At 47.7% G+C, this 22,500-nt stretch overlaps 1 protein-coding gene across 1 annotated transcript in view; it reads left to right on the forward strand.

The window, feature by feature from the left end:
* Positions 1-22,500, forward strand: part of LOC308165102 (fibrillin-1-like) — a gene marked incomplete at its 5' end in the record, with an annotated part of 49,845 nt that overhangs the window by 18,338 nt on the left and 9,007 nt on the right. The window contains 20 exons of the mRNA XM_080539200.1: positions 4,468-4,590; positions 4,863-4,985; positions 5,412-5,537; positions 6,693-6,815; positions 9,945-10,067; positions 10,222-10,389; positions 10,584-10,652; positions 10,753-10,878; positions 12,142-12,264; positions 12,833-12,991; positions 13,219-13,290; positions 13,443-13,568; positions 13,819-13,941; positions 15,116-15,241; positions 15,326-15,442; positions 15,725-15,850; positions 16,014-16,133; positions 17,676-17,801; positions 21,991-22,143; positions 22,430-22,492. Coding sequence (XP_080395326.1) covers positions 4,468-4,590; positions 4,863-4,985; positions 5,412-5,537; positions 6,693-6,815; positions 9,945-10,067; positions 10,222-10,389; positions 10,584-10,652; positions 10,753-10,878; positions 12,142-12,264; positions 12,833-12,991; positions 13,219-13,290; positions 13,443-13,568; positions 13,819-13,941; positions 15,116-15,241; positions 15,326-15,442; positions 15,725-15,850; positions 16,014-16,133; positions 17,676-17,801; positions 21,991-22,143; positions 22,430-22,492 — 2,415 coding nt within the window. The remainder of the gene's footprint in view (positions 1-4,467; positions 4,591-4,862; positions 4,986-5,411; positions 5,538-6,692; positions 6,816-9,944; positions 10,068-10,221; positions 10,390-10,583; positions 10,653-10,752; positions 10,879-12,141; positions 12,265-12,832; positions 12,992-13,218; positions 13,291-13,442; positions 13,569-13,818; positions 13,942-15,115; positions 15,242-15,325; positions 15,443-15,724; positions 15,851-16,013; positions 16,134-17,675; positions 17,802-21,990; positions 22,144-22,429; positions 22,493-22,500) is intronic.

The raw sequence follows: 22,500 nt of genomic DNA on the forward strand, positions 1-22,500 counted from the left end.
TAACTCCACTCAGGAGGCAGGAGGATCGCAACAAACGTTTGTAGAAATGAACTGACTTGCTGCCATCGTGACTGGCCATATATAGACTATGTCCCAAATGAAAGCGTTTTCCCTATGTAATGTACTTCTTTTGATATCCTATTTCCTACTGTATGTAATGTAGTGCACTTCTTTTGATACCCGATTTCCTACTGTATGTAATGTAGTGCACTTCTTTTGATACCCGATTTCCTACTGTATGTAATGTAGTGCACTTCTTTTGATACCCGATTCCCTATGTAATGTAGAGCACTTGTTTTGGCCATGGCTACAGCAGATAGGGGACAGGGCCATAGGGACTAGGGTGGCGATGGAGAGGTTGGCCTGTATGACAGTGTTGCTCTAGCCTTTGAGGAGATGAAGACATTGAGGGCGGGTGGGTGTGTTAGAGCAAGCATTGTTCTGAAAGCCCAGATCTGATCCAGCTGGAGAGACCAGACCCAGGAGAATCATTCTTCTGTTTTATACCACAGTGCTGAGTGCATTAAGACAGGGTGTGTGTGTGTGTGTGTGTGTGTGTGTGTGTGTGTGTGTGTGTGTGTGTGTGTGTGTGTGTGAGTGAGTGTGATGGTGGGCGGGTGGTTGGGTGGTTGGGCGGATGTGTGTGTGTGTGTGTGTGTGTGTGTGTGTGTGTGTGTGTGTGTGTGTGTGTGTGTGTGTTGGGCGGATGTGTGAGTGTGATGGTGGGCGGGTGGTTGGGTGGATATGTGTGTGTGTGTGTTGTTGTCACAAAGACAGGGTGGGGAGCTGAACTAAGGGGTTTACAGGCATGGGAGTGCCTTTCGCAGTAAATGACTCACAGGGACAAGGCCCAGAGGAGAGCAGGACATGGGGCTTGGTGTTAGGCTAGGGTAGATAAGCAGGACATGGGGCTTGGTATTAGGCTAGGGTAGATAAGCAGGACCTGTGGCTTGGTGTTAGGCTAGGGTAGATAAGCAGGACATGTGGCTTGGTGTTAGGCTAAGGTAGATAAGCAGGACATGTGGCTTGGTGTTAGGCTAGGGTAGATAAGCAGGACATGTGGCTTGGTGTTAGGCTAAGGTAGATAAGCAGGACATGTGGCTTGGTGTTAGGCTAAGGTAGATAAGCAGGACATGTGGCTTGGTGTTAGGCTAGGGTAGATAAGCAGGACATGTGGCTTGGTGTTAGGCTAGGGTAGATAAGCAGGACATGGGGCTTGGTGTTAGGCTAGGGTAGATAAGCAGGACATGTGGCTTGGTGTTAAGCTAGGGTAGATAAGCAGGACATGGGGCTTGGTGTTAGGCTAGGGTAGATAAGCAGGACATGGGGCTTGGTGTTAGGCTAGGGTAGATAAGCAGGACATGGGGCTTGGTGTTAGGCTAAGGTAGATAAGCAGGATGTGGGGCTTGGTGTTAGGCTAGGGTAGATAAGCAGGACATGGGGCTTGGTGTTAAGCTAGGGTAGATAAGCAGGACATGGGGCTTGGTGTTAGGCTAGGGTAGATAAGCAGGACATGGGGCTTGGTGTTAGGCTAAGGTAGATAAGCAGGATGTGGGGCTTGGTGTTAGGCTAGGGTAGATAAGCAGGACATGGGGCTTGGTGTTAAGCTAGGGTAGATAAGCAGGACGTGGGGCTTGGTGTTAGGCTAAGGTAGATAAGCAGGACATGTGGCTTGGTGTTAAAGTAAGGTAGATAAGCAGGACATGGGGCTTGGTGTTAAGCTAGGGTAGATAAGCAGGACATGGGGCTTGGTGTTAAGCTAGGGTAGATAAGCAGGACATGGGGCTTGGTGTTAAGCTAGGGTAGATAAGCAGGACATGGGGCTTGGTGTTAGGCTAAGGTAGATAAGCAGGACGTGGGGCTTGTTGTTAGGCTAGGGTAGATAAGCAGGACATGTGGCTTGGTGTTAAGCTAAGGTAGATAAGCAGGACGTGGGGCTTGGTGTTAGGCTAGGGTAGATAAGCAGGACGTGGGGCTTGGTGTTAAGCTAAGGTAGATAAGCAGGACGTGGGGCTTGGTGTTAGGCTAGGGTAGATAAGCAGGACATGTGGCTTGGTGTTAAGCTAAGGTAGATAAGCAGGACGTGGGGCTTGGTGTTAGGCTAGGGTAGATAAGCAGGACATGTGGCTTGGTGTTAGGCTAGGGTAGTGGTCAACAGTCAAGGTTGGTGCTCCGGTTCAAGTAAGGGGTTAAGAGTTTAAACTCTAGATTCACTCCTCCCTATTAAACAATCGCCTCTATAAATCAAACCCTGTCTGCATTTGAACGAGATCTGTGCCCGCGACACACATTTTGCATGCTGCGACTCCTGCTCACATTTTTACTACTGGGGTTTCCACATTCCTAGCGGCGAGTGTATATGTGGTGTGTGCGAGTTTTCATTAATGTGTGTTTTCGTGTTTCCGTGTGTGTGCGTGTGTGTGTGCGTTTATGCACTCCTTAGCTTCAAAGGACCCATAGGAAGTATAATGTACAGTAGATGCCTATCATAGTCCTATAATCATGCTATAATGGAGCTGCATGCTTCCAAACCCCTTATTAACACCAACATCATGAGATAATGTATACCTTCATCTCCATTCCTCATTATCCTCAGACAGACTGGTTGAGGAAACAGCACTTTCCTTTAATTGAAAGTGTTCTGAATTACTGCCTTGATATGAGAGAGAGAGAGAGAGAGAGAGGTATGTGTAGCTTGTGGAGCATGGCTTCCCTCTATTCTACAGAGTGAATCAGTCTGTCTTGCCTACGATACACACACACACACACACACACACACACACACACACACACACACACACACACACACACACACACACACACACACACAGAGACAGGCCCAGGCCCAGGTTCTCAGGCCCAGGGCCAGGTATTGTGTTGGTCAGAGTTTTCCAGATGCGTTTTCTTTTTTGGTCAAATCAATGAGCACCTTTGTTCTAATAGGCAGGCATGCAGTTTCTCCTCCCAGTGTTAAACCAAGCCACCACCCAATGACCAAGCTATCTGGACATGGGTTCGAGGCCCACCCAGGTGATGCCAATGGCTGCTGGGATGATGTAGCGGAGGTGGTTTGGAAACATGCTCTCGTGAGGGGTAGACCTGCTTGAGACATGTGAACTCAGAAGTGTCGCCTTCGAACTGTCAGGATATCCTCTTGGACTAATCTAATGGTAGATGCTTGGGTCTTCCATGCAGGAGGGTTCGAACCCCGTCCGACACACACACTAGTTACACGTACATGTGGTTTCACCAGTAGTTACGCTCTGAACTAGAGACGGATGTGAACGTTTTGTTTTTACGAGCTGAAAACACTTTAATTGAAGCGATATTAATTATTCTTATTTATTGGTGTCTGGGGATGTTTTAACAGGGGTGGGGCTTGTAGCGTGATATTTGATGATTAGAGCTAATAATAAATTATTCCATTGTCCACCAGAGGGTGAAATGTGTTTATAATGGGTTTTTAATGAAGGGACAGTTGTTTACCGTATATGCATAGTTAGCACTGGCACGCCATAACCACACACTTTTATAGAAATCATATGAGATGGATGTTTCCAATCTGACATCTGGGACTGCAAACATGCCAAGCATTAACCATTTTTAAAAGGTTTCTGTCTGTAACATTTCTGCTACAAAAAGCAATATGAAACCAAGGTTTATATCAGCAGCTGTGTGTGTTTGCGGGCCTGTGGGTGTGTAAGCAAAACACACAGCATTTGGCCCAAAACACCCCCAGAACCGCTGACTTCTGAGAACTCCAGTACAGTCTGGTCGGGCTTGGACTGGACCATTGTGACAGAGAGAATTGCGAGAGAATTTTCCCCCTTTCAACTTTAAGCCCCCCCCCCCCCTCCCCCCATTTCCCCCTCTCTCCTACATCCCACACATTTGGAACACTGGAGTCCCATAGCCTCTGGAGGCTCTCCAGCCTCTGCTCCAGTTGGAGTGTGTTTCTGAGGAGGTTAGAGTTGTGTGCTTGTGGCTGTCTGAGAGTTAGATATTCTCCAGAGAAAGTCTCTGTTTGAGAGAGAGAGAGACAGAGAGAGAGACAGAGAGACAGAGAGAGAGAGAGAGAGAGAGAGAGAGAGAGAGAGAGAGAGAGAGAGAGAGAGAGAGAGAGAGACAACAAGCCCCGTTTATGGTTCCTTTCAAGGTTATGTTATAACCAAGCATCAACCCCCACAACAACACACAAGTACCGTTGGGATGGTAAACACTTGGGCCCAGTTGTTCGAAACTTTTAATCTGATCAGATCTATCTGGCTGACTATGAGTCTTATAGGGGAAGTCAGACAGCTCAATTTGATCCTGGATAGAAAAAAATTATCTGGATAATTCTGATTCAAATTAAAAGTTTTGAACAACTGGGCCCTCTGGATCGATGATTTTCATCTGATTTTCATCTGATGATTAACTCCTGTTTCTATGTGTGTGTGTGTGTGTGTGTGTGTGTGTGTGTCTTAGATATCAATGAGTGTGAGATTGGAGCCCATAATTGTGACAGACACGCCGCCTGCACCAACACGGCAGGCAGCTTCAAATGCAGCTGTGCTCCAGGATGGATCGGCGACGGGGTCAAATGCACAGGTAAGACCCCCGATCACGGCCCTCGATCACGACCTAGAACCAGTTATAGACCCTCGATCACGACCTAGAACCAGTTATAGAAGCAGCTTCATCAGTGATGAGCAGGTAGGACCAGCTATGAGGATAATGTGAGATAATTACTGCTCTGTTGTATCTTTTATATCAATTGTTCATATTGTTAATATCATTTAGCAACAGGACTCCCAAAGAAAAGGTTTGTTTTGTTTTTAATTTCTTTAATTGTGTGTGTGTGTGTGTGTGTGTGTTTTCAGATCTTGATGAGTGTTCCAACGGGACTCACTTGTGCAGCAACAATGCTGACTGTATGAATACCATGGGCTCCTACCGCTGTGTCTGCAAGGACGGCTTCTCAGGGGACGGATTCTACTGCTCAGGTCACACACACACACACACATGATTATTTTCCATGTACGATCCATGTAATACAGTAGATCATTGTGTAAAGTGTGTGTGTTTGTATTGGTGTATGTGTTGTGTAAAGTGTGTGTGTTTGTATTGGTGTGTGTGTTGTGTAAAGTGTGTGTGTTTGTATTGGTGTGTGTGTTGTGTAAAGTGTGTGTGTTTGTATTGGTGTATGTGTTTTGTAAAGTGTGTGTGTTTGTATTGGTGTGTGTGTTGTGTAAAGTGTGTGTGTTTGTATTGGTGTGTGTGTTGTGTAAAGTGTGTATGTTTGTATTGGTGTGTGTGTTTTGTAAAGTGTGTGTGTTTGTATTGGTGTGTGTGTTTTGTAAAGTGTGTGTGTTTGTATTGGTGTGTGTGTTTTGTAAAGTGTGTGTGTTTGTATTGGTGTGTGTGTACAGACAGTGATGAGTGTGCAGACAACGGTAACCTGTGTGAGAGTGGCCACTGCCTAAACATGCCAGGGGGCTACCGCTGTGAGTGTGACATGGGCTTCATCCCTACCGCCGACGGCAAGGCCTGCGAGGGTAAGGACACACACACATGCTGTTTTAATTTATTTTTTAATTGTATTTTTTATTTTCCCCCTTTTTTAATGTATTGTTTTGCTTCATTGTGTCTTTGTATAAAGGAAACATTTTAATAAAAATGTAATTATAAAAAAAACAAAAAACAGACATAATTAGATGATCACACAGTTCTTGCTTTTGAACACGTCCTAAGACGTAAGTTTGTTTACAAGCCATGTATCACTTACCCAGTAGCCTAGGGCAGAGTCCAATTCACAAATTATAAGGATTTAGTGATCCTAAAACTGTCATTTTTTATATCGAGTGGGCTTTACAACACTTTCATAACACTTTCACAACACTTTCATAATATGCAAAAAAAACTGAAAATACATTAGCATAAGCTTTTTGCTCATTTGTGCGACTTGAGAACTGCCAACATGCGGCCCTTTTCATCAGACCGAGTCACATTTTATTACAGATTTGAGATCTGATTTGAGACACTTAATTTCTTTATGATGTCTGTGACCCAGACACACTTGAAGTTGGTCTACATCATTAACCCAAGTGTCCAGCCTCTCCAGTCCCTCATTGACCTAATGTTAGTACAACACCATGTTGTCATGCATCTGATATACAGTACTGTAAAAGGATGGATTTGGAAATGAGTGTTTACTCTTATGCTTCATTGATCAATGTGATTAATGTTTCCAGTGACAACGCTCTGCTGGAGTAAGATGAATGTGTAGACTTCCACATTCTATTGCAAAGGCTGCTTCCCCCAGTAGATTTATGTGTGTGTGAAGTTAGTAGATGGTGTGTGTGTGTGCATGAAGTAAGTAGATGGTGTGTGTGTGTGTGTGTGTGTGTTAGTAGATGGTGCGTGCGTGCGCACCATCTACTAAGTAGTAAGTAGGTGTGTGTGTGTGTGTGTGTGTGTGTGTGTGTATGTGTGTGTATATCCCCCTGTTTGGTCCTGGCATTTTTGCCCCAGAACTGTCAGTCGTCAGAGAGGTGAAAACAGTCTTCACTTCCTGTGTCTGTCTGCCCGTTTTCCACCTCCGTCCCATGATCTACTAATCCCTCACAGCTGGTCTCCCTCTCTCCCTCTCTCCACTCCCCCCCCCCCCCCCCCCCCCCCCCCCTCTCTCTCCTCTTGTCCCTCTCTTACAGACATAGATGAGTGTACCTTTGCTGATATCTGTGTCAATGGAAGGTGCCGGAACATTCCTGGGTTGTTCAGGTGTGAATGTAGCATCGGTTACGAACTGGACAGGAGTGGAGGCAACTGCACAGGTAACAGGGTTGACTACACCCACCTAACCCTAGCCCTCTCTGCACAAGTAACATACACCACAAACGTTACACAGGTAACACTACTGAACACAAACTGACCACCGACCTGCGCAGGTAACTGAGGTCACTGCACCAGCATAGCTCTTTACACAGGTAACACACACCACAGACTCTGCACAGGTAATAACATAACAATAACATAAATAATAAATAAAGGTTTATTTTACCTTTATTTTACCAGATAAAATCAATTGAGAGCTAATTCTCATTTACAATAATGAACTGACCAAGAAGCCCCAGCAACAATAAAAACAAACATTCCACCAGTTTGTAGAGATCGCAGTAGTGAGTAGTGTTTAGCAGAATGCGTGAAGGATGCCTTGTTGCGAAACAGGAAGCCCAATCTAGCTTTGACTTTGGCCTGAAGGTTATTAATGTGAGTCGTGAAAGAAATAAATGTTTTTAGAAACACAGGATCAAGCCCGTCATAGAGCAGCAGACTTGTTTGGATCCAGCTTAGTGAGTTCATCCAGGACTGAGACCAACACTGGTTGAAAGGAGAAGCCGGGGACGCTGGATGGGGAAGAAGGAGTGTGTGGTGAGGCAATATTGGGGGCCGGAGCAGAAAGAATATGGGTTGAGTTCACAAAGTGGTGATTGAAGAGCGAGGCCATGCAAGGCTTATCAGTGACAACAATGTCGCCAAATACCATAGAGACAGGTAGACGAGGAGAAGTAAGCTTATTTTCCATGAACTTGACTGTTTTCACTACTGACCACATACTTTACACAGGTGACACTACTGACCACATACTTTACACAGGTGACACTACTGACCACACACTTTACACAGATAACACTACTGACCACATACTTTACACAGATAACACTACTGACCACATACTTTACACAGATAACACTACTGACCACACACTTTACACAGATAACACTACTGACCACATACTTTACACAGATAACACTACTGACCACATACTTTACACAGTATTCCTTTGTCTGGAATGATCCCTCTCTCCCTTGAGACGGAAGGATGGAGGGATGGAAAGAGAGACTGCTCCTCTCCACCCCAGCCATGTGGTCATTGGGAGTGATGGTTCATAATATGAATAATGATGATTGTATGGTGGATGTCCTTTGGAGGATAAAATATACATTGTAAAGTTTCAATTGTGTTAAGATTGTATATATTGAAATTACCTTTGAGGCACAGGAACTGAAGGGTTATGTCTGAGCAAATCAGCAGCATAGTACACCTGAGGCAATGGAGACCAGCTCCGCCAGTACTGGCTTTTGCATTCTCATTGTCTGTCTGGAACATCCAGAAACTGGAAACAATGTAAATGCACCTTTTGAGATCTCTCTGCGCAGAGGATCCTGGGAAGGATTGAAGAGGCCTTACCAACCTGTATAAATGTGAGGCTTTCAGGAGTGCTCAGGACCTCTCTTCATGAACTGACGTCGGCTCTGCATTGTACTCACTACAATAAAGGGTCTTTCTCTGTGATGATCATCCATACCAGTTCGCCTACAGAGCCCACAGGTCCACAGAGGACGCCATAGCGACGACTCTCCACGCCACTCTATCCCACCTGGAGAGGGGAAACAGCTACGCGAGACTGCTCTTCGTGGACTTCAGCTCCGCCTTTAACACCATCCTTCCAGACAGGCTAGTGACCAAACTACTAGACCTGGGTCTATCACACTCTATATGTGCGTGGATCAAGGACTTCCTGACCGACCGCCCCCAGAGGGTGCGGGTGGGCCCCCACACCTCCACAGCCCTCAGCCTCAGCACTGGGTCACCCCAGGGCTGCGTGCTAAGCCCCATCCTCTACAACCTCTACACCCACGACTTCACCCCCATCCACCCCAGCAACTACATCGTAAAGTTTGCAGACGACACCACCGTGGTGGGATGTATCTCGGGGGGGGACGAGGCGGCGTACAGGGATGAGGTAGAGCAATTGAGCAAGCTGTGCAAGGTTAACAACCTGCTGCTAAACAAGTCAAAGACCCAGGAATTCATCGTAGACTTCAGGAGGAAAAAGTCTGAGATCCTGCCCCTGCTCATCGACGGAGAGAGCGTGGAGATAGTCTCAAACCTCCGATTCCTGGGACACAACATGCGGGATGACCTGGCCTGGAAGGACAACACTAAAGGCACCATCAAGAGGGCACAACAGCGGCTATACACCCTGAGATGCCTCAAGAAACAACACAGCAAGAAGGAGATGCTGGTGGCCTTCTACCACGGCGCAGTGGAGAGCATCCTCACCTTCGGCATCTCCAACTGGTTCCACAGCTGCACGGCAGCGGAGAGAAGCGAGCTACAGAGAGTCGTGAGAACAGCACAGAAGATCACCGGCGCCCCCCTCCCCTCTCTGGAGGAGCTGTACAAAACACGCTGTCTCAGGAGGGCCTCCAAGATCTCCAAGGACCCGACCCACCCTGGGCACGAACACTTTGTCAAGCTGCCCTCGAACAGGAGGTACAGGACCCCGGCCGCTAAGACAAACAGACTGAAGGACAGCTTCTACCACAGGGCCATCAAGGCCCTGAACACAGAAAAGGCCTAAGTTCTGGGCCCAGGACAGTCCGGACGGATTGTATGGCAGCTAGTGCTGAGGCACAAACATGTACATTTTCAAGCCTGCAAACTGTGACACTTTAAAATAATGTGAAAAAATACTTTCTTGTGAAATATGACAACCCTAGTTGACTATCTGTGCAGTATAGTACAGTGGATTGTGTACATAGCCTCTATTGATGTAAACCAGCTCCTTACCTTCTTGTGATTTTATGCATCTATGCTTTTTCTAAAATGTGTTTCTTTTTCCTTTCCTAAACACCAGGGGAGCCTCCCCTCCTAAATTTCGTTGTTTGGTACCTGTACTGTAGCAATGACAAATAAAGTCTATCTATCTATCAACTGCTCCGGTTTCCTGAATTGTTTTATTGATTAGTAATTGAAAGTATTTGAGTAAGGTTACCACAATAGCTGAGGCAATAATGATGTCTCCAGGACATTATTGCTCATCTCACTCTCTTTCCCCTCTCTCTCTCTCTTTCACCCTATCTCTCTCTTTCTCTCTATGTCCCTCCCTCTCTCAGATATAAACGAGTGTGCGGACCCCACCACCTGTATCAGTGGGCTGTGTGTCAACACCCCTGGCAGCTATATCTGTAACTGCCTTCCTGACTTTGAGCTCAACCCCACCCGCGTGGGCTGTGTCGGTAAGATGTGCTCCATTGTTATTGTTTGTTGTTAAAGGTAATTGGTGTACCAATTACCACTACGCTTGTATTGAACTCAGGTGCTCAATACAGGCATAGTGACCTGGCTAGTGCATAACGTGTGTGTGTGTGTGTGTGTGTGTCACTCCTTTAGACACTCGATCTGGAAACTGCTACCTGGACGTTCGTTCGCGAGGGGACGCGTCCGAGAGCTTGGACTGTTCCAACGAGATCGGAGTAGGGGTGTCCAAGGCTTCCTGCTGCTGCTCTCTGGGCCAAGCCTGGGGCACGCCTTGTGAAAACTGCCCCCCTCTCAACTCCTGTGAGTCAGTCTGGCCAGCACTGCTGACATCCACATCAAGATATGCACTACACTAGATATGCATCCATGTTATTTGTGTGTTCTATACTTCTATTGTGTTGTTTAATATGATGTGTGATGTGTGATGATAATTGTGTGTGTGTGTGTGTGTGTGTGTGTGTGTGTGTGTGTGTGTGTGTGTGTGTGTCTTGCAGCCGAGTACAAAACTCTGTGTCCAGGAGGAGAGGGCTTCAGACCCAACCCCATCACCGTCATACTGGAAGGTCAGACATGAGGATGTCTCACACACCCACACACACACACACACACACACACACACACACACACACAGTGTACTGAGTGTTTCTCCTCTCTCGGTGGCAGACATTAACGAGTGTCAGGAGCTGCCAGGTCTCTGCCAGGGAGGACACTGCATCAACACGTTTGGCAGCTTCCAGTGCGAGTGCCCCAAAGGCTTCACACTCAACGAGGAGACCAGAGTCTGCGAAGGTACGGCACACACTACCCATTACCCACAACACACACAGACAGACACACACATACACACCCTCACACACAAGACCTCTCCCAGTTTGGCCCTTGCACGGAGAGACATTAAGGTGGAGAGGAAATTGAGTCCAGCCGGTGAGGTTTTCTGAGGACAAAGGAAGCAAGAGAAGAGAGGAAACAGAAGAGAGAGGAGAGAGAGAGGAGAGAGAGAGGAGAATGCTGGTCTCTAGAACTTATTGTCCTGAAGTTAGGCTGCAGCTCATTGACTGGTTGCTCTGGTTGCCGTTTCTCCTAACACAACACAACGCAGGACAAAGTCTCCTTAACTGTGTCCAGAGGGACACCCTGTCACTGCGCCTCTGATGTGGTCAACTAACCCGAACCTTAACCCTCAGGGAAGAACACTGAGTCTACCAGAGACAGGCCTGGGAGAGAGAGGGGGATGAGAGGGAGAGAGGGGGGTTGAAGAAGGGGAATAGAGAGAGAGAGGGGCTGGGCAGAGAGGGAGGGAGGGAGGGAGGGAGGGAGAGATTGATGCAGGGAGAGAAGGGAGAGAGAGAGAAGGATGAGAGGGAGAGAGGGCGGGTGGAGATGGGTGGGGTATAGAGAAAGAGAGAGAGGTATGGAGGGACTGGAAGAAAGAGAGGGGGAGAAAGACAGAGGAGGAGGGGGGGTTATATAGCTAATAGCTTTTTAATTAGGGTGTGTTTCTTACCAGCTCAGTGGCCTTGCGGTTAGAGTGTCCACCGTGATATTGTGAGGTTGTGAGTTCGATCCCCGGCCGAGTCATACCAAAGACTATGAATAAATGGTACCTGATGCGTCCCTGCTTGGCACTCAGCATTAAGAGTTGGATTGGGGGTAAGACCCTGCGGCATACCAGCGTCATGTCCAGGGGGATGTACTTGTACATCAAGCTGCCTCACGCTACTGAAACAAGAGATAAGCTCCTGCTCCTATGGGCCATTAGGCTCGAGAACCATCGGTTCTCGAGGCTACTAACTCTTGACTAGGGAACAAAAGTTTCTTGTCAACACTTAGTTTCTGCTGGGCTGGAGGGCTTACGGCTGAAGCATGTCTCTAAATGAAGTACTGGTCAATTCAATCTGTATTATTCGCAGCATGAAATACATCAGTATTGCCAGAACTAAAGAGATCTTTGAGTGACATTCAGAATTGCATCCCATTTACTCATTGATAGATAATCAATAATCTAGTTTCCCAACCTGTTTTCAACCTGTGAATAACACAACCCCTTTCCAGATGTGAATGAGTGTGATCGCCCTGGCATCTGTGGTCCTGGCCAGTGTTACAACACCATAGGGAACTACACCTGTATCTGCCCTGTAGACTACATGCAGGTCAACGGAGGAAACAACTGTATGGGTATGTGCGCATGCTTCATTTACGTAACATTTACATTTTTGGCATTTAGCAGACACCTTATTCCAAAGCGACTTACAATCAGTACATTAGACTAGAAGCATCTATCCACTAGTCATAGCAGGAAAAAGATATCTATGCTCAGGTCTGGGGCCATTGGCAGTCGTTGTGCTAGAAGAAGGAAATTCATTTTTTTTATGACACAGAGAAACAGTACAGGGGGTAGTAAGTGTCTCAGGAGGGACAGTTAAGGTGTAGCCTGAAGAGATGGGTCTTCAGTCTCCGACTGAAGATGGGGAAGATGTGAGGTGACTGGTCATAATAACTGTGGTGCTGATAGTCCACTGAGAGACGAAGTACAGTAAGATGCACAGAAATATGTTTTGGAATAATCGTGAAGGTAGTGTGTGATACATGACATGAGAGTGTGTTAGATACTGTTGCATGACAATTTACGGGTGTCTTTCATTCCCCTCCACACACACACACACGGACGCATGCGCACGCACGCACACACACACACACACACACACACACACACACACACACACACACACACACACACATTTAGACATGAGGAAGAGCTTCTGCTACAGGAACTTCTACTCAGACAACGGGACGTGTGACGGAGAGCTGACCTTCAACATGACCAAGAAGATGTGCTGCTGCTCCTACAACATCGGCCGTGCCTGGAACAAACCCTGTGAACAGTGCCCTGTACCCAGCACAAGTGAGTACACACACACACACACACACACACACACACACACACACACAGAGACACACACATACGCACACACACACACACACACACACATGCACACACACACACAGACACACACACACACACACACACACACACACACACACACACATTAGTCACACAAGTACCAGAGGCTACATTCCAGTAATGTTTTTATTAAATTATAACATTCAAGCCTTCCATCTCTCCCCCAGATGAGTTTGCAACCCTGTGTGGCAGTGAGACACCAGGGTATTACATCGATATTTACACTGGACTGGTCACTGGTAAGTGCTAATAAATATCCTGTTTGTTTGCATTTGTTACAATTGGATCCTATGTTTAAAAAAAATATATTGTTATGTTAAAAGTGCTGTATTAAGAGGACTGTGTGTGTGTGTGTGTGTGTATGCTTGTTTGTTTGTGTGTGGTGTTCCAGACATTGACGAGTGCAGGGACATCCCAGGAGTGTGTGAGAACGGTGTGTGCATCAACATGATTGGCAGCTTCAGGTGTGAGTGTCCAATGGGCTTCCTCTACAATGACAAGCTGCTCATCTGCGAAGGTAAGGCTGGCAGGGATTGGCTCGAACTGGGGTCCAGTTTATACACTCTCTGTTGTGTGGTCATAATTCCTACTTTAGGTTATTATTTTTGTCAGTTCATTCGTTTAACCAGTGTAAGTAACATTCAAGATGAATAAAGTATTATACGAATTGTAAGATTCAAACTTAAGCCATCAGATTTATAGCTACAGTATGTGAATGAGATGTAACTCTCTCTCTCTCTTTCTCTCCCCTCCTCTCTCTTTCTCAGATATTGATGAATGTCAGAACGGGCCAGTGTGCCAACAGAACGCTGCGTGTTTGAACACACCTGGAAGTTTCCGTTGCGAGTGCAAACCGGGCTACCGATTCACCCCCACTGGACAGTGTCTGGGTAAGAACACCATAACTCTAAATCTAGCTCTAATTTGAACTCTAACTCTATCTCATCTGTTATGACACAAAGCCACGGCTGCCAACCTCTCTGATTGGCTCCTTGGGCAGTTCTGTATGGTTCTGTCCTTTGCCAGAACCTTCTATGTGGTGTAGACAGGAAGGACAACGAACAGACACAACAGGAAACGCCTTAAATCTCCACTCAACCACAGAGTCATGACACCTAGGGCCTTGTCCGAAGCTGAGTCCTCACCAGCACACTAGCCCAGGGGGAACCTAAAGGGAGTAGAATGTGTAAACATGGTCCAATAAAAACTGGATTTGAACCCAATGCTAACCTAGCCATCCACTACACAATGCTAACTTAACTATCCACTACACAATGCTAACCTAACATTCCACTACACAATGCTAACCTAGCCATCCACTACACAATGCTAACCTAGCCATCCACTACACAATGCTAATGTAGCCATATGTCTCCTTCATGAACCCCAGCCTGGGTACTATACCAGTTTGTTTCTGCCAAGCCCTTTGTCGTTGTCATGCCAAACAAAATGTTGTCATGCGCGAAACATTTTTGTTCCGTTGTCAAGCCCAATAGAAAGGGAATGGGCTAAAGCAGAACCAGACTGTTGCACCCATGGGGGGGGAGGTAGGAATGCATACTTCCATGCTGTTGCACTTAGTAGTTAGTGAAGTGATAATGTGAGTATGCAAGACATGTGTATCGGGGTGCTGCATATCTTACGCATTTCTAGAAGGGTGAGGGGGGTACTGGGGATTATAGCCTGTTGTTTACAGACCGTAAAACTCCCCCGGGTTACTTCTGAGAGAAAGGGCTGGACAGCAGAGTGATATGGACTCTGAGATTTCCAGTATCCTGTTTTTCTTCCTGCTTTTATGTGCAGAGGAACACAATGCTAGCGGGGTAATGACATGAGTCACAGCAACAGTAGGGTAACTGAGTGAATGCAGAGTGGTTGTAATGAGTCACAGTCACACAGGCCTTAACTGAACCTGGACCTGCGTCACTTACACTACGGAGTGTGTGTGCGTGCGTGAGTGCGTGCCTGTTATGGTGACAACTGTCCTGAATCCTTGTTAATATTTCCCTCTTTTCCTCTTCTTCTCTGTCTTCTCTCCCTTCTCCTCCTCCTGTCCCTCTGCAGATCGTAACGAGTGCATAGAGAACCCTGGGATATGTAGCCCAGGTCAGTGCATCGACACCTTGGGAAGCTACCGCTGCATCTGCCCCAACGGGTTCAAAGCAACGTCGGACCTCTCCATGTGTATCGGTGAGTCTAGAGCTCTCTCTCCTGTCCTGCACCTTGATAGAGTGGTATTGGTGACGTTGTGGTGACGTTGTCTTGTGGTTTCAGATGTGGACGAGTGTGAGAGACAGCCGTGTGGGAATGGGACATGTAAGAACACGGTGGGCTCCTACAACTGTCTCTGCTACCCTGGCTTCCAGCTCTCACACAACAACGACTGCATAGGTGAGTGAGTGTGTGTGTGTGTGTGTGTGTGTGTGTGTGTGTGTGTGTGTGCGTGTGTGTGTGTGTGAGCGTGTGTGTGCGCGTGAGTGTGATTCTGTTTTCAGACTGTGTGTGTGTGTGAGAGAGAGAGAGAGAGAGAGAGAGAGAGAGAGAGAGAGAGATTGTGTTTTCAGATAGTGTGTGTGAGAGAGAGAGAGATTGTGTTTTCAGATAGTGTGTGAGAAAGAGAGAGAGAGAGATAGTGTGTGTGTCTCTGACATGTTGTGTTTCTGTTGCTGTCAGACACTGATGAGTGCACCAACCAGAGAGGACTGTGTAGGAACGGGAACTGCATCAACAACATCGGCTCCTTCGTGTGTGTGTGTCGCGACGGCTACGAACTGACGGCTGACGGCAGGATGTGTGTTGGTGAGGAACTGTCTCCCTCTCTCTTCGCAACCCTCTATCTCCCTCTCTTCCCTATATCACTTTTTTCCTTTTCTCTTTTATCTCTTCCTTTAGTAGCTTTTTTTCCCATTTTTATGAAACGTACTGTATGTCTAAGGTCGTCCTGATGTGTCCTCTCTCTCAGACATCAATGAGTGTGCAGTGAATCCTGGGACTTGCGGTCCGGGGACCTGTCAGAATCTGGACGGCTCCTACAGGTGTATCTGCCCCCCTGGCTATTACATCCAGGACGAGACCTGCGAAGGTAACACTCACCAACACTCACTCATCACCGCCTAAGTGTAGTACAGTACATTGTCATTCAGAAACACTCTCTCAGGAATAGCATTTCTATGGTCCCAAGCACATGAGAATCAGATTCAGTTGATGTCAGGGATTTTACTGACAGAACTGAATCCAGTCATTTAGAGAGGAACACCTGTTCTCACACACACACACACACACACACACACACACACACACACACACACATGCACATTGTCCTTGCTGAGGTCGACAGGAAAACTACAGTATAAAAGCTGAGTTCTACTTCAACCAGCTGTCCCTGGCGCACACGCACTCACATACATACACACACACACACACACACACACACACACACACACACACATATCCTCTCCTACTTGCACACATCAGACAAGCCAACACAGACCACTCAGTTTGTTTATACAGTTCGACTGATGAAGAGATATGTTCTAGGCTTCTCTACATTCCTGCTCCATGGTAGATTATGCTTTCTTGGGAAGCAGAAGCAGCAGCTGGTAATTGTAGTATGGACATTCCATTTGGAATCAGGAAGCCATTTTAGATTATTGTCCGTCCTTCCTGACCCCTAAGAATAGGCAGACATTGGCCCTAACCATCGTAATAGGCAGACATTGGCCCTAACCATCGTAATAGGCAGACATTGGCCCTAACGATCGTAATAGGCAGACATTGGCCCTAACCATCATAATAGGCAGACATTGGCCCTAACCATCATAATTCGGTTGTTAAGTCGTGACGTGTTTCCGGCTCCAAAGTTGGCTGAGGCGCTGTCTTCGAAATGCCTCAGTAATAATAATAATTCATTATATTTATATAGCGCTTTTCCGAGGCTCAAAGACGCTGACAAATATGGGAAAATGGGAAAGTGCTGTGTCCCTTGTTGTATGAATAGATCCGAGTCTAAAAAACGATTGAACTGTCATTCTACCGCTGTAGTACACTGGTACGATGGTGCAAGGAATTTCTGGTTTGGACCCGGAAATTGCTAAACGTCACGTTTGACGTCAGACTTAACAACCGAATAGGCAGACATTGACCCTAACCATCATAATAGGCAGACATTGACCCTAACCATCGTAATAGGCAAACATTGGCCCTAACCATCATAATAGGCAGACATTGGCCCTAACCAATGGAATAGACAGACATTGGCCCAACCATTGCTACAGGATACAATTTTTGGTTAGGGCCAAGTGTAGGAATGGTTTAGAGTAGAGTCAGATTTTAACTGTAGGGGAACCCTTTGAAGAACCCTTCTGGGTTCCATGTAGAACCCTTTGTGCTAAGAGTTCAACATGGAACCCAAGAGGGTTGTAGATGGCACCAAGGCTTCCCCTACAGGGAGCAATGAACAACCCTTTTTTGGTACTAACTAAGGGTGTGTAGTTGTAAAACCCGGCTCTAGGCTAGACCTCCTCCTGGGATGTGTGTTAATACAGGGTTGGGATGTGACTGATGGTGTGTGTGTGTGTGTGTGTGTGTGTGTGTTTGTGTGTGTATGTGTGTGTGTGTGTTCCAGATATTGACGAGTGTTCTCAGACTCCAGATATCTGTCGGCTTGGAACCTGCTCCAACACTGAGGGCAGCTTCACCTGCACGTGTCCCGAAGGCTTCCAGCTTTCCTCCTCAGGACGCAGATGTCTTGGTGAGTGTGTGTGTGTGTGTGTGTGTGTGTGTGTGTGTGTGTGTGTCTGTGTCTGTGTCTGTGTCTGTGTGTGTGTGTGTGTGTGTGTGTGTGTGTGTGTGCGCGTTCCAGAGTGGGGTTCTGTTCTGTTCCCTTTCTGGACTGTAGAACAACACACAGTGTTCCAGCTGTTTCTGCTGTTTCTGCTGCCTGGCTGAGGCCAAGGGTGGCTCTGAACAGATCACTTTTCCATTTCCTCAGAGCACAGGGTGTGTGTGTGTGTGTGTGTGTGTGTGTGTGTGTGTGTGTGTGTGTGTGTGTGTGTGTGTGCGCGTGTGTGTGCGAGTGCGTGTGCGTGTGAGTGTGTGTGCGATTGTGTGTGTCTGTGTGTGCTGGGTGGGTGGGTCGGTGGACGAGTATTCAGAACCATGATAGGGAGTTCCCCTTCAAACACTAAAATGATGACATCATCAGTTTAGAGGAGCAGTTTACAATTCTTTCTTTTCTTTTCTCTCCTGCAGCTGGAGGGAAGGGGGGAAGGAAGGGTGGATGGAGGGGAGGGGGAGAGAGGAGGATGGGGTTTGGGTGGAGGAATTGGGAAGGGTGGAGGGCATCATGGAAAAGGGAAGCTGGACAGAGAAAGAGGGCTAAGGCTTTATAAATTAAAGCACACACACACACACACACACACACACACACACACACACACACACACACACACACACACAGCTGTACACAGGGGAGTCCGGATCAGAGCACATAAATCTCACTGGTTCAGAAAAGCTGACAAATCAGTTTCACGGAGGAAAGTAACAAGACACTCTCTGACATTTTCATTGCAGTGCCAGGTGTGTGTGTGTGTGTGTGTGTGTGTGTGTGTGTGTGTGTGTGTATGTGTGTGCGCACGTGCATGTGATCTATGCTTCTGAGCCAGGAGTGTGTGTGTGTGTGTGTGTGTGATGATATATGGTGGTCAGATAGCTTATTTGTGTTGAGTGAGGGGAAGGCCAGCACTAGGGGTGCAGGGCCGGGGTATGGCCATGTGCTTCTCATTACAGACCAATGGCTGAGGCCAGGAGGAATAACACAGTTCTCATCGGAACAAGAGAGGGAGCCTGGCAGCTGCCTGGCACTGTCAACCACTGGGCATGGACAGCCAACATCTCTCTCTCTCTCTCTCTCTCTCTCTCTCTCTCTCTCTCTCTCTCTCTCTCTCTCTCTCTCTCTCTCTCTCTCTCGTTTTGGTTGACTTTGGTTGACTCTGCCAAGTAGTTTAGATATGGTCTGATTATGTGATAATTCAGTAAAAAAAATACAATCTGACCTTTGCTCTGGACACTGTGCTCTTCCAGGAAAAAAAAACATATTTGTCCACCTTCTATAACCCCCCCCCCCCCTCCTCTACTGTGCCATTTCCATAGATGTCCTTCTATAACCCCCCTCCTCCTCTACTCTGCCATCTCCATAGATGTCCTTCTATAACCCCCCCCCTCCTTTACTGTGCCATCTCCATAGATGTCCTTCTATAACCGCCCCCCTCCTTTACTGTGCCATCTCCATAGATGTCCTTCTATAACCCCCCCCCTCCTTTACTGTGCCATCTCCATAGATGTGCTTCTATAACCCCCCCCCTCTACTCTGCCATCTCCATAGATGTCCTTCTATAACCCCCCCCCTCCTCTACTCTGCCATCTCCATAGATGTCCTTCTATAACCCCCCCCCCTCCTTTACTGTGCCATCTCCATAGATGTCCTTCTATAACCCCCCCCTCCTCTACTCTGCCATCTCCATAGATGTCCTTCTATAACCCCCCCCCCTCCTTTACTGTGCCATCTCCATAGATGTCCTTCTATAACCCCCCCCCCTCCTCTACTGTGCCATCTCCATAGATGTCCTTCTATAACCCCCCCTCCTTTACTGTGCCATCTCCATAGATGTCCTTCTATAACCCCCCCTCCTTTACTGTGCCATCTCCATAGATGTCCTTCTATAACCCCCCCTCCTTTACTGTGCCATCTCTATAGATGTCCTTCTATAACCCCCCTCCTCTACTGTGCCATCTCCATAGATGTCCTTCTATAACCCCCCCCTCCTCTACTGTGCCATCTCCATAGATGTCCTTCTATAACCCCCCCTCCTTTACTGTGCCATCTCCATAGATGTCCTTCTATAACCCCCCCCCTCCTTTACTGTGCCATCTCCATAGATGTCCTTCTATAACCCCCCCCCTCCTTTACTGTGCCATCTCTATAGATGTCCTTCTATAACCCCCCCCCTCCTTTACTGTGCCATCTCTATAGATGTCCTTCTATAACCCCCCCCTCCTCTACTGTGCCATCTCCATAGATGTCGTTCTATAACCCCCCCCCCTCCTCTACTGTGCCATCTCCATAGATGTCCTTCTATAACCCCCCCCCTCCTCTACTGTGCCATCTCTATAGATGTCCTTCTATAACCCCCCCCCTCCTTTACTGTGCCATCTCCATAGATGTCGTTCTATAACCCCCCCTCCTTTACTGTGCCATCTCTATAGATGTCCTTCTATAACCCCCCCCCTCCTTTACTGTGCCATCTCTATAGATGTCCTTCTATAACCCCCCCCCTCCTCTACTGTGCCATCTCTATAGATGTCCTTCTATAACCCCCCCCCTCCTTTACTGTGCCATCTCTATAGATGTCCTTCTATAACCCCCCCCCTCCTCTACTGTGCCATCTCCATAGATGTCCTTCTATAACCCCCCCCCCCCTCCTCTACTGTGCCATCTCTATAGATGTCCTTCTATAACCCCCCCCCTCCTTTACTGTGCCATCTCTATAGATGTCCTTCTATAACCCCCCCCCTCCTCTACTGTGCCATCTCTATAGATGTCCTTCTATAACCCCCCCCCTCCTCTACTGTGCCATCTCTATAGATGTCCTTCTATAACCCCCCCTCCTCTACTGTGCCATCTCTATAGATGTCCTTCTATAACCCCCCCCCCCTCCTTTACTGTGCCATCTCCATAGATGTCCTTCTATAACCCCCCCCCTCCTCTACTGTGCCATCTCTATAGATGTCCTTCTATAACCCCCCCCCCTCCTCTACTGTGCCATCTCCATAGATGTCCTTCTATAACCCCCCCCCTCCTTTACTGTGCCATCTCTATAGATGTCCTTCTATAACCCCCCCCCTCCTTTACTGTGCCATCTCCATAGATGTCCTTCTATAACCCCCCCCCCTCCTTTACTGTGCCATCTCTATAGATGTCCTTCTATAACCCCCCCCCCTCCTTTACTGTGCCATCTCCATAGATGTCCTTCTATAACTCCCCTCCTCCTCTACTGTGCCATCTCCATAGATGTCCTTCTATAACCCCCCCCCCTCCTCTACTGTGCCATCTCCATAGATGTCCTTCTATAACCCCCCCCTCCTCTACTGTGCCATCTCCATAGATGTCCTTCTATAACCCCCCCTCCTCCTCTACTGTGCCATCTCCATAGATGTCCTTCTATAACCCCCCCCCTCCTCTACTGTGCCATCTCTATAGATGTCCTTCTATAACCCCCCCCTCCTCTACTGTGCCATCTCTATAGATGTCCTTCTATAACCCCCCCCCCCTCCTCTACTGTGCCATCTCCATAGATGTCCTTCTATAACCCCCCCCCTCCTTTACTGTGCCATCTCCATAGATGTCCTTCTATAACCCCCCCCCTCCTCTACTGTGCCATCTCTATAGATGTCCTTCTATAACCCCCCCCCTCCTCTACTGTGCCATCTCTATAGATGTCCTTCTATAACCCCCCCTCCTCTACTGTGCCATCTCCATAGATGTCCTTCTATAACCCCCCCCCCTCCTCTACTGTGCCATCTCTATAGATGTCCTTCTATAACCCCCCCTCCTCTACTGTGCCATCTCTATAGATGTCCTTCTATAACCCCCCCCCCTCCTCTACTGTGCCATCTCTATAGATGTCCTTCTATAACCCCCCCTCCTCCTTTACTGTGCCATCTCCATAGATGTCCTTCTATAACCCCCCCCCCCCCCTCCTCTACTGTGCCATCTCTATAGATGTCCTTCTATAACCCCCCCCCCCCCCTCCTCTACTCTGCCATCTCCATAGATGTCCTTCTATAACCCCCCCCCCCCCCCCCTCCTCTACTCTGCCATCTCTATAGATGTCCTTCTATAACCCCCCCCCCCCCCCTCCTCTACTCTGCCATCTCCATAGATGTCCGGGTCAACTACTGCTACACTAAGTTTGAGAGCGGCCGCTGCCTGGCCCCAAAGCCCCTCAACAACACCAAGGGAGACTGCTGCTGCAGCGCCATGCCAGGCCAGGGCTGGGGAGACCCCTGCGAGATCTGCCCGGGCAAGGATGAAGGTGGGTACCAACTTTAGTTTTTCACACTACAGTCCGCTCAGTACGAGGAGACGTTGGTTCTGATCTCCTGTACTGTGTCGTTTTCAGTGTCACTCACAGCGTCTCTCGTGCTGTGTGTTATGCTCCAGGTGATAAGGGCTTTGGGGGTCGAGGCTAGACTTGGCTGCTGTTGTGTCACGGTTTTGATCATGTGATGAGAACTCCCGCTGGATTACGGTGATCAACTCTGGTTGTCGTCGATCATATTCCGTTGTGTTCATACGTATACTCTGTGTTTGTGTTTCAGAGGCGTTCACGCAGCTCTGCCATGCTATTGGGCAGGTGTTTGGTCCAGATGACAACCCCATAGGTACGTTG

The sequence above is a fragment of the Nansenia antarctica genome (genome assembly GCF_963989245.1).
Source record: "Nansenia antarctica genome assembly, chromosome: 9".
Taxonomy (NCBI): domain Eukaryota; kingdom Metazoa; phylum Chordata; class Actinopteri; order Argentiniformes; family Microstomatidae; genus Nansenia; species Nansenia antarctica.